Source organism: Copidosoma floridanum, unplaced genomic scaffold (genome assembly GCF_036245765.1).
Source record: "Copidosoma floridanum isolate Cflo_tuat_1 unplaced genomic scaffold, Cflo_Japanese_pri ptg000020l, whole genome shotgun sequence".
Classification (NCBI taxonomy): Eukaryota; Metazoa; Arthropoda; class Insecta; order Hymenoptera; family Encyrtidae; genus Copidosoma; species Copidosoma floridanum.
This window is the reverse complement of record NW_028321897.1, coordinates 6,980,932-6,997,317: the sequence shown is the minus strand read 5'-3', so window position 1 is coordinate 6,997,317 and position 16,386 is coordinate 6,980,932. Positions and strand designations below refer to the sequence as shown.

At 38.9% G+C, this 16,386-nt stretch overlaps 2 protein-coding genes across 8 annotated transcripts in view; both read left to right on the top strand.

Annotated features, from left to right (window-relative positions):
* Positions 1 to 12,655: 12,655 nt before the first annotated feature.
* Positions 12,656 to 14,775, top strand: LOC149374359 (uncharacterized). Of its 2 annotated transcripts, none has more exons than XM_089593938.1 (2): positions 12,656 to 13,724; positions 14,542 to 14,775. In XM_089593938.1, the coding sequence occupies exon 1, from the start codon at positions 13,088 to 13,090 to the stop codon at positions 13,391 to 13,393; it is 306 nt and encodes a 101-aa protein (XP_089450064.1). In that variant the 5' UTR covers positions 12,656 to 13,087; the 3' UTR covers positions 13,394 to 13,724; positions 14,542 to 14,775. The 2 variants fall into 2 exon arrangements, with proteins under 2 accessions (XP_089450064.1, XP_089450063.1); XM_089593937.1 differs by having other exon boundaries at positions 12,656 to 13,755.
* A 438-nt stretch (positions 14,776 to 15,213) lies between these two features.
* Rdl (Resistant to dieldrin) overlaps positions 15,214 to 16,386 on the top strand; it is a 133,444-nt gene continuing 132,271 nt past the window's right edge. For 5 of the 6 annotated variants that reach the window (XM_089594082.1, XM_089594081.1, XM_089594079.1 and 2 more), the window contains exon 1: positions 15,214 to 15,328. In XM_089594082.1, the coding sequence (XP_089450208.1) occupies positions 15,228 to 15,328 (101 nt within the window). In that variant the 5' untranslated portion in view covers positions 15,214 to 15,227. The remainder of the gene's footprint in view (positions 15,329 to 16,386) is intronic. The other variant, XM_089594078.1, reaches the window with a different exon arrangement.

Here is a 16,386-nt window from a genome sequence, read left to right as displayed (position 1 = left end):
TTTTACTTCGTACGTAGAGCTTCGATGGAAATTTCAGACCACTGAATCATTCTTATGTACAATGTCCTTCAACACACACCTTCCGTAATATTTCTCAGCTCCTTTGTAAGGACATATCCTTCGCCTTTTCCTACTTCCATTTACTCCTGTTCTGAGCTTACGCGCGTAGGTATCTGGTTACATACCTTTCGTCGTTGGAACCCCTTTTGTCTCGCGCCCTTTTATTTCCTTCCTACTTTTCTCAGCAACTCATCACGCCTTCTGTAAAAGAGAAACAGAGAGCTGAAGCTGCGCGAGACTCCGTCCCTCTCTCTCTTTTCCATTACTGTTTCGTTTTCATCCTTTGACGACTCGGCTTTTGCATTTCTTCGCGCAGTGAGGAGGACGAGAGAGTCGAAGAAATGGAAGAAACGGCCTCTATTTCTATTCGTTCGTCCATGGTTTTAAACTTGATTAAAGGCAGAGTGGGAGAAGAGAAATGAAATAGCAGGACTGGGTGGGTCTTGAAATGCCAAAGGAAGTAGAAGCTCGGCAAAGCTGCTCTCTTTATTTGTTAATTTATTTATTTAGTTTAGTCTCACTCGCCTCGACGTCTTGAGACATTTGATTTGAGCTGTTAGATAATTTGATAAAAGTTAACTTATGAAATCTCTACTAAAGACTTTTTCATTTCGAGTCTCATAATGCGCGTTAACGTCTGACCATACGGAGATCGTTCTACTGAAAATCTTGGATAATTAGATTTATCGTAATACGTTCAGTAACTATATATCGACAAAAATTTTAAGTTTTGAAGAAAAAAATGAGATTTTACCAAAAAAATACTCATGACAAATAATTCGGCTTATTTCTCGTTACTCGAATCAAAACAGATTAGTCATGACTAAAATGTGCAGACGTAAGCTGTATTAATACTTTCAGGTATAGTGGTTAATAAGCGTCCTAAAATATTACGAATAAAATGAAAATGTATTTTAATATGTTTGGTGATTAAACTACTATTAAATAGAAATACTTCCAATATACAGAAATCATGTCTGACCATGCTAAGGTGTGTCTACTTATGGGTAAATTTAATTTAGTGAGAATTGCCACAAACAAATATAGTATCATTTTTCATTTTACAAGCGGTATATCTTGTGTGATTAACAATAGTAGGAAAAACGATTTAAGGAGATTCCTTAAAATAGACTACAGAAAAATTTTACTCCTTATCGTACAAATGAAAACATACTTTTTATTTCTCAACTTTGTAAATATAGCAAATAAAATTTTTAAGATTAGGCTAAGATTACATTATAGTAGCTTTGTTAAAAACTTCGTACTGTATACACAATACACAAATGTACGACTCCGTGTGTATTGTCTGACTATACTTGGATGTATCTACTTATACGCATATGTTCGATTATCCAACTGCTGTAAATAATTAAATTAATTAATAGGAATAAAGTAATTTTATTAATAGTACATGTTTCATGAAAAGTAATATTTATAATGGATACTCAAAATTTACTGACTGTGTGGCTACACAAAAAATTAATCTACTCCCATGTATGTATATACTTGATTGGATTCATTATGAATAAATTCAGTATTATTATTCATAATACACATAATATTAATAATAACATCTTGAATAATGGTAGCAAAATAAAAACTGTTTAAAAAATTTAATTCGATTCTATAAGACATATATTGGTAAGGTTGTATTATTCGACTGATCAAAGCATAGTAGGCATTACCGAGCTATATAAACATGAAATAGGGATGTGTCGTGGAACATTCAAGATTAAAAGAAACTTGGTTAGTTAACTGACATCAAATTCTTAAAAATCTTTCAAAAAACTTAAGATCACTGTGATCTCACTATTCAGCAACGTCTGACCATAATAGGATTTATCTACTGATGCACGTGTAAGATTTGATGAAAAAAATTAATACGAACGACCACAGCAAATTTTTTACCATAAATTGATTTTCCAAATAACGTAGGAGCTTTCGTAATCAACATCAATACAACTTACAATTAAAAGCTAAACCACACGTACACCCCAGAAAGAAGAAACTGCAGCAAAGTTTTGCTCCTAGTTTCGCAAATCAAAACAGACTCCACATTACACTTCAGTAGCTCCAAAGGGTCCGCAACTAATTAACGTGCCCCTTTCAACTTTGCCGACCTCACCCGTATCGTTCCTCGAAACTTAACCCAAAAGCCACGAACTCGCGTGCGAGACCTTCCCTCAAAGAACTTTCCCAAGTCGTGAAGCGAATATCCGAATCCTCTATACGTAGATACCGTTATCCAGGGTATGGATTTTCAGCTCAATTTTCAGTGTCTAGAAATCCCAAATGGCGATATCCTTAACAACAATCGTATTGGGACGTATTTTCAAAATCAACATAGACTATCGTCTGAAGCCATCCATACCTTAATCAGGTACACCTTTTTTGTTGTTTTTTGCGTTCCGTATCACCTGCCACTCACGCTCTGGCTACTACTTCTTGGCATAAAGACACTCGTCCCATGACGTCATCGATAACACGCAAGTGTATACACACACTTGCGCGCAAAATCTGCTCTTTGTTCTCCCTCTTTCCCGAGTTTTCCCTCTTGCAGCCTTTTATCTTCACACCCAATGCACACCTTTGCCCCCTACATCGCTTGTTCTGGTTTTCTTTGACACCAGACTGGAGTGAGGGCTAAATATGCTCCATAAACAACAAGAACAACGTTGCCCTGCTAATTTGGTGCCAACCTTCCACGATAAGGCTCCTGGGGTCTCTAAATATAGATACGGTAACTTCACCCCCTCTCATCCTACTCGACTCGTCTTTTGAAGCAGGGGGACTCTGTATTTTTAGTGCTGACGCTTTCTCAACGAGCTGAAAATAATGCCGTTCGGCCAAACTATTGCTCGGCTAAAACAGCCCGAGCAGTTGTAAATGAAACGAAAGCACAGCTAAACAAAAACTGTCGGATGAATCCGTGGCCAGAAACGTGGTTTTGCCGCTTTCACCCAATCAATCGTCCATCGGAGTACCTTAACATTTCAAATGCCCAATCAATCAATGCCGATCTAACGCGCACCACACGTGATATTAGCCTTTCACAGGAATCCATAAGCTGTGTACACTGCGTGCACCCATATCTGGAGGGAGCAAGAGTCGCGATCGGCACGCGAAAGTATAGCTCACGGGAAAGGGAGAGATAGAGGAGGCGCGTGTGTGTTGGTGGCAACGAGCACGACTCCCTCTCTCTCAGCCGAGATCAATAGCCAACAGAAGCACCAACACGCGGCCCGGCCAGCCGTCATATCGGCCCTCTGTGTGGAGGTTACATGTATGTACCTTTATCTCGTTCTCCCACGCCCTGGTGGCAGATGAACCGAGGGAAAGGGGAGTTGAAACGCTGAATGGCTGCTGACTGGTTGTTCTCTCTCTCTCTCTCTCTCTCTCCCTCTCTCTCTCTCTCTCTCTCTCTCTCTGGACACTCTCTTTATGCTGGCGGATATTGTTTAGATAAATCGAGTGAACGAGTCCGATGGATGAAAGGGTGGTGTTTTCACTGGCTTTTGAGGGTACGCGTTGGTGATGGGATCGGGATGCTTGGGAATTTGGGACTTGGGCTGCTGAATGGAACTTTTGTCCAAGTACGGGAAATAATCGTTACTGGCATAAGCTAGTGGGACGCTGAACTTGTTGAAATGATTCTTACGTGGTTTTGTGAAAATTTGACGCAATGGGTGACACGTATCGATGAAAAAACTCAAAAGTCTGGGAAAGATAGGGATGAGAAATATTTTTTTTTAAATTACTTCAAGCCAAAGAAAGAAAAAAAAAAAAAAACGTCAAAAGAGCGATGGATAAAAAGGTAGAGTACAAAGGGAATGCGAAATGCAAGAGAGTCGCAGTGTAAATAAAACAAACGGGCCGGCAAAAGGTATATGAAAAAAAAGTTGCAGTCCTCTGGCGTTGGGACGGAAAGATGAACGAGGAGAAAGATGAACGAGATAAAATAGACGTACTAGCTCTCTTGCTCTGCATTGGCAGAAGGAGCTGCAGCTCGAGAGGTACTCTGGTACTCGGTTTTATTTTATTTCATCTTTCCTCTCGCACATCACACGCGTCGAGCTTTATACACCTTGCTACGGGCGACAAGGTTGATGAATAAAAAAAGCGTGGGTGGTGTCAATGCAATCCTTTTTGCGGGGGGGCTTTTTTATGCTACACGAGTACTCTCGTGAAATTTCATTCAATCGACGCCAATGATGGAGTTTATCGTTTTATAGAGGGATAGAGTTGCACGAAAATGATGTATCATGTTTAGCTCGCGTAAAAGATTATAATCAAGTGTCGATAAAAGGTCTATATAGAGATTATGTACGGAAATAACTCTTTTAATGGTTTATACATAATAAAAGCATTAATATGTTTAAAAACTGTTTTCAAACATTTCTATAAAAGTTAATTTTAAATAATATATTAGAATCATACAAATATTTTACATATTTTGTCGTGAGGGGCAAAACTTCTTTACAATTACTTTTCCGGAACACACAAGTTTTCTACTTATAAGAATCGTTTTTTATTTTTAACTTATGTTTTTGTTAAAATAAATAAATTACTTTTCATCAAATTTTTTTTTTAAATGTGGGGAAGGTGTTTTAAGCTTTGTACGGTCGCTATCCAGATATGTAAGGCTTCTGATTTGAAAAGATCAATAGCGAGATATTGTTAACCAAACAACTTGAAAAATAAAAACTGAATAAACACACTTTTTAACGTAAAAAAATACAGATATAACTGTAAATTTTGAAAAATGTAGCAACCAGAGCTGCATGAGTTCTCTTAAAAATTAAATGCGATTGCATTCGACGCACTTCCTAGTGAGAATAAAAGTTCCAAAGTTCTCGAGAAAAAAAAAGTGAAAGAAAGTTAACTAGAAAAATTCACGTGGTTCAATTACTACGCCAGTGATAAAGTCGAGGTACAAAATAAATACTGTTGCAGTTGCCTCTGTCTGATAACAGTACCACGTGGAATTTGAAAAAAAAAGTTTGAGAGAAAAAAGAGCTTTAACAATAAAAATGCTGTAAAATTGGTTGTTCTATAAATTCTGTCATTGCAAAAAAGTTATTTTTTATGGTCGAAGAATCCAAAACAATAAATTCAATATTCAAATGAAGAATCGAAAGTTTACGTTTTTTCGAACAAAGACAGAGCGGAAGCCATTAAGATGTAAACGATTGCCTGAGCTTCCGAATCGACAATTTTAAAAGTGCTATGCTATCTTTTTTGTTCGGCACTCCAAATCGTTCAGCAAGCTAGTAAAAATACACGAGTTTTCGTCCAATACGAGATCTTTTCCTTTTTTTTCATTCAAATGGAGAGCAAAAAAATGCTCGTGGTGTCCGCCTCGCAACAACGACGACGATAGACGCGTGGAATACGAAAAACTCGGCTCTACAGCATCTTTTTTTTTTCTTCGTTATTTGACGCTACGCAGTCTGTTCATCGATCAAGCGAGCGGCCGTTCGTTTCATCCGTCGATTCTCGTTCGCGTTCCGCACGCGATTGTTTTCCCTTTTCCAGGTTCTCTTGTACCTCTATTTCTTTTTTTTAAGGGCCAAGCGAGCCTTCTCTGTGGACACATGGGTGGTGACAAATTTTCTGCTTCAGGGCAATATTCTCTTTTTTCAGGTTCGACTAGGGTACAAAATGAAGATTGTCATTGAAGAACCCGCAAACAATATGTCTAGTCATTTGATAATTGAAAGCTCATTTTTATACCAACTAGAATTTTCTGGAGTATTATACAGAAGTAATTTAATTGTGTACGTAAGGTTTAAACAACAGTTTTGCTATAGTTGATCTAATAGTGGACATTTTTTTTTTTAAACTCATTAGTAAGATAACTTTTTTTATATATTAAATCGTATTTCTACAATGTTTCTATATATTCTATATATTTTTAGTAATTAACTAAGCAGACATTCACTGCAGTATGAGTCATTTAGCCTACGGAACTGTGATACCGCTAGTGATTTACATCTATTTTTTAACACACAAAATTTGTAATATTTTCACATCTAGGGAAAAAGCTTATATAATCGCTTTTTTTCGAGAATTCGCACTTAGGTATAAAAGTCAATTATTATATTTTACTTTTATCGTTTTCAACAACGTAATTTTGTGTCATGTTGTACATCAACTGTATTCCAAAGGTACATGCATTCAGAATTAACAGAAATAAGATGGTCACCTGTATGGGTGCAACAAGTTATGTAGATTGAATGTTTGAATCATTGGGAAAGTTATATCACAATAACTATCTTTTTTTTTTTTTATTACCATATTATTCAAAACAGCGGATATAATATTCACTTTATTAATTACTAAGCAAGTGAAGCTCAAAAAGATTTTTTTTTTTTTTATCAGAGTACGAAGTTTTTCGGGAACTCCGTATATTGTACACGATAAGATGTGCAGTAATTGCCTCTCAATCTTCGTATATAAGGTAAAAATGAATGTTTAGTGAACCACTGTTAACTTCATCCTATACTAAATTCATCAAGCTATACAGTATCAGAGAATTGTATGAAAATTAAACATCCATTTCACAACGTAAGTAGAAAATACTAATCTATTCGTTTCGATTTTTGTATTTAATGACAAAATATTTCAACGTGTAAAAATATTGTACATAATAAATGTACAAAGTACCCCTTTCTTTTAAAACGCAATTTCACAATATTTATCTCATATCATTTTGTAAACTGTCAACTGGCAGACAGTAAAAAAAATAAAAATCAAAGCATTTTTCGTGACAAATCACAAATAAATAGACAAGTAAAATTTTTTTAACTTAAATATTAAGATCTGATAAGTAGTAAAATCGCAGTAATTACGGTGAAAAAACAATTCCAAACAACTTATATTTATTTTCTTGTTAACAGTTAATTGTTCGCTAAATCTTAGCATTCTGTTTTCATTGATTTCAAATATACCCTATTTACTTCGTGTGAACATGCTTTATATATCATTTTAAAATTGTTTTTGTGATTTATGATATCAAGTTTTTTGTTATTGCCCAGCGAAATTTATATTTCTAAGACAAAAAGTTAAAAAATGAGTTTTTTTTTAATTTACAGTTGAAAAAATTTAATGGATTTTTTTTTGCGTAGATAAACCAATCTAACGCTTCTACCTAAGATACTTGTAAAAATTTAATTCAATGTATCAAAACTTATAACCTATAAAACATTTATCCAAGGAAAAACGTGTTTACGACCATTTTTCAATATAAATTTTCTTTTTTATTGAACAAAGAAATCAACAGTTTGCTTTTAAACCATTAAATAAGTCCAAAAAAAAATTTTTTATGGTCTTATTATGAAATTACTGCACAATCATATTAAAAAGTTGTAAAAGTTCAGTAGCATATTTAAATAGTTACATACGTTATAGTAGCACATGAAATATTAAGTAGAGTAATTTAACTGATATGATATGTTCTGGATTTGTGAAAAATTTACCTTTGACTTTAAACAATTATGTATTACAATATGACTTCTTGATCTCAGTCTATTTAGTAGTAATAACTACAATTGATACAAAGTTTTTTAATTTTTAATGTTTTTGTTAATACTAAGAGTCACATTCAACTAATACCAATTATTATAAAACTATCTTCATCCATACCCACGCAAAGTAAAATTATGTTTTATAGGTTATTTTTAACTATATGTTTTTACGTAAAAATTGTATGATAATACTGATACATTTGATTTGTTCTGTATATCTAGAATGATTACTTTGCCAGTCAAGTCAGCTATACTCATAATCACTGTGATATTCGTACTGTACGAATTTAGCAGTGCTGATGAGGTACATAGTATTGGTAAAAGAAGTCAAGGAGACGAGGAACTACAATCAATAGTTGTCCTGAATCGAACCAAATTATTTTTACGTACAATGACTGGTAATCAAACTAGCATAATTACACAAGTTATGGCTGTAGTGCAAGGAACAGTTGAATTTTGGGCTCTTCTTCATGGTGGGCCAGGCTTTACTTACGCCACAGTCACACATTTTGGAGGTTCACGTGTAACTTGGAAAATCTTTGGCAAATCATGGGATTTGTAATATTCAAACTGACGTCAGTTGAAAATATATAGTGAATAACTTGAAAAAATAAAAATCATACTTCTATGATTTTTGAATGCTGTATTTTTTTACATTAATCTTCACAGAAATCAATCATGAGGGTAGCATACCCTCGGAAAAGGTATATTCAAAATATCCTACGTGAAAACTTAACGTAATGTTGTTTCTATAAAAATGATGAACACTAAGCTCGTTCAGGATTTACCTTTTCGTCACTAGCTACAAGAGAAATGTTACTACTTAATTTTAAGCAGTTGTTCAATTTTTGGAATTACAAAACTATCTTTAATGACTACTTCCTTCTAGCATTTTCACTACTTAGCACTTGAAAAAATAAACTATGTACATTTGTCTCGTTCATTCAAATTTTTAAAAAGGTAAAAAGGTAAAAAATATAATACATCCTTTATTTTTCATTCGTATATGAAATATCTTTCCTAGAGCACTCATATTTATTGGGGTTTTATTAAGATATACTCATGAGCCTAGTCATTTTGATGTACGAACAGTTAACAATATTATGACTTAATCACTTTACAGGCTTTATTAATTACACTCCCAATACAAAATCAAATATTTGAAAAAAAGCATGCATCGTGGTAAAATGACATTGTATTAAACAATAATAGCACGATGATTCATGTATAACTGTAGACAAGAAGCACTTTATTAATTGTGGAGTACAGTTTCATGATGATTCACAAAAATACAATAAGTTTATTTGCAGGATAAAGCTGAATTTGCCTATTTCGGGCAACTATTATGCATGTAATATTGTATGAACAATAGCTTAATTTTTTTACTACAATTTGCCTAAAAGTTTTTCTATTTCAAAAATAATCTATTTCAAAAATTATTCATGTGAAGAGACACAATTTTTGGATAAGAGTTTGTATACCCAGGTCAAATAGAGTAATGAAGCTAGAATTATGTAGAAAAAACTTTAGCCTAAACCAAAAAAAATTCTATTACTTTCATCAAAAAAGTTAGTGTACATTTTTCAACAGCAATATTTTATTCATTTCATAGCATTCCTTAATATTACCCAAATACTTTAGTATTGATGTTCGATAGTAAAAATAATTGGGCCATTCTGTGGTACAGTCCTGTCACCGTGCAAATTATATGTTTATAAGTTTTCTAAAATGTTCAACGTATTTTAGTCTTGGAAACCTAATCATCTATGTTTCTTTATGTTTAATTCATCTAATATGTTTCTTTCTTTGCGCGAAACTAATTTTGTCAACTACACCCCCTAAACTTCCTACTGGATGACACTAAGCTCTTTTTAATTCATGATTTTGGAAATTATTTTACAATTTAATAATTGATTAAAATTACTACCCTTAGCTCAAGAGACACCGCCCACAGGACAAATAAGCTTACTGTTCATCGCATTAAAAGACTGAGACTACAATGAAATTATAACTCAGACAACCATCGAATCTCGAGCGACGCAATCAGAAAAGTGGATTAAAATCACGTAAAAAATTCAAGCCGTGCATTGCCCACAATAAAGCCGAACCCAAATCACCAAAGGCTCGTTAAACAGATAACAAGAACAAAAGAATCAAAACTAATTAGGTCGCAAACAGTATCCTCAAAAGCCAGCGTGGGGTGAATCAAAAGAACGAATTTGACAATCGAGTATGAGGGTTCGTACAATTAAAGCTCTCGAAGTGGAAGAAAAAAAAAAAAAAAAAAAAAAGCAAGATATCCGATTAACAAACGCAGCAGCTCGAATCCACCGCCCTTTCAGTTCCTCGTTTTTTGCAATCATTCTCAGTGAGCGGCAATAATTGAGCACCGGCCGAACTTTGCCGGACCACCAGGGGCATTAACTCCCACAACGAGCGGACGATCCCGTTGCTCCCCCACCTCCCTCACGTTGTCCACCATCCATGCATTAATTACAGACTTTCTCAAACTCTTGCGTGGCAGCCACAAGCGTCATCCGCTCATGTTTAATTGATCGGGGCAAAGCTGACGAAATAGGTGCAAGCTACTGACACACGCCCACGTGTGAGTGTGTACGGCTTCAAAACCACCCTCGAAAGCTCTGATGCGAAAACTTGTCATAAAAAAGGATGGAGATGATAGGGAGTCGTTACTGTAATGCTCTTTCCGGTGTACCAGTAGAGACGTGTACGTGATGCGTGTGGGCACGTATTATGTGCGGCTCAGAAGATAAAGAAATAAAAAGCAAGTTTACAAGCTGCTTTGAAACTTTTTTTTTTCTTCCTCTTTCTGCATCCTCGTGCTCTCTAGGGAAGGATGAATATACGCAAACAAGGCTCGGTATTTGAAATTTTCAAGAAAAATCTTATTCGCTAGGACTCTTTTTCCCTTGATATACTCTCTTCGAAAGAGTCTTCTGGATTTATTTTATTTGTCCCCGTCTTTTTTTTTTTTTTTTTTTTTTTTTTTTTTTTTTTAACGAGTTTACTACATTGTGCTGGTGTACAAAAGATTCATATGCGAGCCAGTGTAGTCAAGGACCTTCAGTTGGCTGGCTGGCTTGTTCTGCTACACCGCTGCTAGGCGACTACATGCGAACCGCATTAAGTATTCACTTGGCCCTCGCCTTTGCTGCTACTGCTCCCATCATTTTACTTGATGCTTTTTTTTTTTTTTTCTTTTGTCGTACTGTACGACTACGTGCATTCTTTTTCCTTTTTCCATTACTTAAGCACTCGTTTCTTCGATACCTGCATGTTGTTATTTTTTTTTATTATTTTTTTTTTACCACTAATGATGTATGTTTGGGAATGTATTAAGTATGATAGGAAAACTTCTATTTAGTTTGTGCTGTTTTTACAATACCAAACCAATTGTAGTCTGTCTATTATACCTATACATAGCTCCTTAGATTTTCCGTTATGACAAACTAAAAAGTTTTTTTCGTGGGTACAATGTACTTGCACATAGTCAGAATTATTCGCAACAACTGCAGTGCATACAACCATGTACAAATTGTTTCAGAAAATAAAATTGTAGCAAACGAAAAAAAAAATGCAGTGATAAATTTGTATACAACAATCATTGTTCAGGACGATTTTGTATTGTCAGTTGAAAATCAAGAAAAAAACTTAAAATTCACACATTTTCAACATTTTAGCAAAAAACGTATCGAATGAAACTTTATTACACTACTCCTTTGTTCACCTGATGGGTAAGCTTGACCTCCTGATATAGTCATCTGGGCTGGGTGTGTTCAAACCACGTGGTATAATATTCCCCGAAAGTGGCGTCGAGGGAAAGCACACCGGCGTATAATATTACAAAATGCAAATAAAATTTTTTTAATTTACCACCGCTCCGCATCCTTGGCCGCTCCAGTGTGCACGTGTACTTCATTTATATTTATTACTACGAAACAGGAGCATTGTTGTTATGAATATGTTACTATTAACATCCACACAATTGTGTTAATCATTAAAATAGTGATCTCTTGAATCAGTTATTCATTCAAACGGAACAGTGACAATCCCATCAAAACAACACAAAAACATGCTCGATGCCATTATTATTTTGATTTCTGATTGGATTATGAAAAAAAAAAAAAAAAAAAAAAAAACCAATATATTATGCTACGGGGAAAATGAGTAAATTAAAAAAAAAAAGCATCACATCCATTCGAGGAAATAAGCACCCTTACAGTCATTGAAAAAGACTGGAAAAGTCTGAAAAAGACTTCGGACGCAGCCCCTCGTATCCATCAGGTTCTCTCGATAAACAACACCTTCCAGCCCAAGCCTACAGGACACAAGCAGGACCATCTCTCCTGTGAAACATACCTGCGTCCCCCCGCAATCGCAATGACGAAAAAAAAAAAAAAAGAGAGAGAGAGAACAGTATCAGCTGCACAAGCACCCACGCAGCCTTTGGGTCAGTAGTGCGCGACTCGTCGCGTGTATATATATATATATATATATATATATATATATATATATATATATATATATACATCGTCCGATATCCCTCCTCCGTATCCTTTTCTCCCACAACAGCAGCAACCCAGACGTCGGAAAGCACCGCAGCAGCCCTGCACGCACACACTTGCAGTCAAAGCATGAGGGTGAGAAGGGTGAAGGGGTGTCAAGCCTAGCTAGCCGAACCAAAGAAAGCCGGCTCCATGCGAGCACACACGGAGAAGGAAAGGAGCTACCGCTACACAATACCTGCACACACGGTAGGAGCGTGCGAGGTGCTTCAGGGGAGAGAGGCGCGCAGCCACCCCGGTACACACACACACACACACACACACACACACACATATACATACATACAGAGATACCCGGGACAGGGGACCACGGAGCCCGTATATAGGAGCAGCAAGAGGAGGAAATCCATCGATGCCTCCCCCTCGGAAGGGTGTACTGTGTACAAGTGCGCGCGTCGCCTGTGGTGAGGCGCGTGCGCGCGAACCCCTCGCGTTTTCCGGGCCCCTCAGAACGTCGGGCGCCACTCCCGAGCGCGTATTTGCGCGGGTGCGACCGTCCGAGCCGTGAGGCGCGAGAAAACAGGCGAGATAAGACAGGAGGAAGCTGACTCGGGATGCCGTGCGGCGCGCCTTCTTCCCGTTCTTACTAGTCGCGTGCTCCTCTCTCTCCCTCTCTCTCTTTCTCTCTCTACAGCTCCGGCACATCTGTATACGTATATACATAAACATATATGTATACGTACACCAGTAGGTTTCAACGAAAACCATGCCAACGCCGAGCGCAGCAGCCACCCCCGCAGTTGATGCAGCCGTCGCTCCGCGTGGCCGCCGTTGTCGACGAAACGTGGGCGTAGCTCGGCGGTAATCCGTCATTCATCGGTTGTACGATACGTGCGCGAGTGCGTGATTTTCGACAATTGTATACGCTGCGTGTGAAAAAGAGAGAGGAATCACCCGGGGAGAGCGAGAAGGAGCATGTCGCTGTTGTTGTTGCTGCTGCTGGCCAGTGAGAGTACCCACGATAGCAGGACGAGGGATCAGCAGTACAAGAAGCGAGCCAACGGCGATGAGGCCAGTGCAATCGCGCGGATGGTGGTGATGATGCCAGTCGTGGATGTTGACCGGTTGATGAAGACGACGACGACGATGCCGAGGGTGGTAGTGGCCAAAAGAATCGCGCGGACGGATGAGCACGGCTCGGGGATCGTCCAAGTCGAGGCCGGAGCATTGGGAGGAGTTGAAGCGCCCAAGAGGAAGCTGCGGCTCCCCGAGACCTCGTAGGATTCGACCGGGGGAAAGAGAGACAGTGACCAGCCGCTTCGAGTTTTCCTTTGGCGCGTGTTTGCTCGGGCATTCGCTAAGTAAGCGGAACAATTTTCGCGGTGCCGGTCGTGGGTGCCAGCGGGGCAGTGGTGGTGGCTACGACTTCCCGGACGTTATTGGCTGATTGTGCTGCTGTTGCACTGCCGACAACTACGTGGCACGGTTGTGGTTGTTTGGTAGTGGTGGTGCGGGTGTGAATAATCACCAAGGGGGACGAAAAAAGGGGGGGAGGAGAGAACCGAGCAAGAGGAGCAACATCGCCGCATTATCTACCGAATAAAACGCTCACGTAACTCCCCTGCTCTCCGAGAGGCTTCCAGGTCCCTCCTTGCTTCTATAGTTCTCTCGCTTTTTCTCTCTTTTTTTTTTCTTTTTTTTTTTTTTTTTTTTTCCTCCCTGTCTCTCTGTGTCGCTCTACTGTTATCTCACTTGTATATATATATTTATTTCATGTTATTTTAATTTGTTTCATTGTCGTTGCACGTTGACACACATGTATTTTTCCCGGCATCCCATACCTCCGCAGTGCTTTACTCGTCGTCAACCTTTGCACCACCGTCCACTCCCACGCCCTCGTTCACACACATAGCTACCGCATAGTCAACCAGCATCCATAGTGGCACGATTTTTTCCCAATCATCATCATCATCATCATCATCATCATCATCATCATCATAAGTATCGCAAACAGCAGCTTGTGTTGGGTACATGGCAGCAAGCACGCTTTCGTCCTCGTGCGAGTAGCTCCGAGGGTCCGTAACAACCTCCGCGCCCTCTGCAACCCTCTCGTGCTTTCAAAAAAGCTCCCCCTTCCATCCTCTCTCTCTCTTTTTTCCGTCACGTTTCTCCGTAAACCCGGTAACTCTGTTTACACGTATGTATGCATATGTACTCATATGTGTATATATATACATGCACGTTTATCCGTGCATAGAGTATATAAACATTCATACGTGCATTCACACCCGTGTGTGTACATACATATGTCTGTCTCTGTATGTTTGTCTGTCTCTGTATGTTTGTCTGTCTGTCTGTCTGTCTCACTAAGCACAATATACGAGCGTCTCTGGCCACGAGAATTCCACTTTCCTCTGTGACTCCCCCAGGAAACGTGCGGTCCTCAGCCTTCCTACCACCGTGTGCCAGGTGACGACGACTACTACTACTGCTTCAACTACAACGACGACAACAACGGAGATACAGAGAGGGCATAAGAAGCATAGTATCAGCAGCCTCGGAAGGAGATGAAGAGGAGAGGCGGCACTGCCAGCAAAAGTCGTCGAGCTTTGCACCGGCATACGAGAGCGAGTCGCGAGTGTCCAAGTGCTACATAGAGATAAGAGAGAGCGAAGAAAAAAAAAAAAAAAAAAAAAAAAAAAAAAAACACGTACAGGGTGTTGGTATATGCCGGTGAGACAGATTGAGCTGAAAAGGAAAGGAACATCGCACCACGGCGCTCTCCTTCTCTCTCCTACTCTCACTCTCTCTCTCTCTCTCTCTCTCTTTTCCCTCTGATGCTGTGCAAGCCCATGCTGGTGTTGGAGTGGCCCCGTAGTGCGTGAATCGTCGGTAGTACTCGCAAAAGTAGAATAACAACGGGAATAAAGCAAGAGAAAGGGAGAGATAGTGCGGGTAACAAACGCATTTGGATACAGGAAGGAAAGCGAAGAGCAGTATTGGGGACTCTCGTGAGCACGAGAGCAAGAGAGAGAGGGAGAGGGAGAGGGAGAGGGTGGGAGAGTGAACGCGGGAGGCTGGGAGGGAAGGAGTGAGAAAAACCGCGGCCGGCGAGATGAGGTCCCCCTACGCGGTGTCCTGGAGCTTCGCCCTCCTCGCCGCCACGGCCGTCCTCATGCCGGCCACGCACAGCGTGACCTTCGCACAAGTTGCTCCGTAAGTACCTTTTTTTCTCCCCCTTTTTCACCACGCATGTGTGGGCTTCGAATTTTTATTTTTACTCGTGCATGCTTTGTTCTTTACTTTAAATAAGATCATTTGGGATGAGTGTTTGTGATGTGGGCGAGAGGGTTTACAATGCACGGCTTGAGAGATGATTATCCCTTGTTAGTGCTCGAGAGAGCGGCGTGAATTTTTTAGCTCGCGTCTGAGATATTACAACACGGGGAAATGACGCTTTTCACATTGAATGATCGAGGGATCGGCCGGTGTCCTTATCGCTTTTGATTTACTCATCCAAAAAGGGTGAATATTTGTTTCGGCACATGCAAGACGTGACCCGTACATACTTGTAAGACAACATACATAAATAAAACCTCGGAGGGTATATACCCTCGCTGTCGGCAATTTCAAGCTCTTACGACAAAATTTATCACTGCAGTTGACTCGCTCGAATTTGGGATGATATATATTTACGGCTAATCAGAATCCTTGCGCTGATTTATCCTTCGTGCATTAAAAAATGACACAGTAGAGCCATGCACTATAAGTGTGCAATGAAAAAGAAAAAAAAAAAAAAGAGTACCTGTGCTGTGTGTATACTTAACCTGGCGTGTATATTATATACGTACTTCAGATTCGTTCGCAATAGTATTGAATTACAGGGATTGGTGAGGGGGTGGAAGGGTCGTACAAGCACATACAAATCAACGGGGACACTCGTTGGATTGCGTGTGAGCAGTTGTAATACGAATAATATTTCATCGCCGGAGAGCGTTATCTTATCGTGAAATAGGTTACATGAACGGGAGCAACTTTTTTTTTTTTTTTTTTTGTCATTACATGCAGCGGGAGCTCGAAAGTTTTCTGCAACCGAGCCCCCCATAGTAATTATGATTTAAATATCTTGGTTGAAAACGATGTTTGGGAGGGAAAAAAAATTGTGTGGCTGCTCGCGATTGCGGTTCAGGAAGGTCTGCCCCCACTCGAGTGAATAATTAATTGCGCTCTTGATAAAAGCCACCGGGTGATTAACCCCCCAGTGTTATAAATCT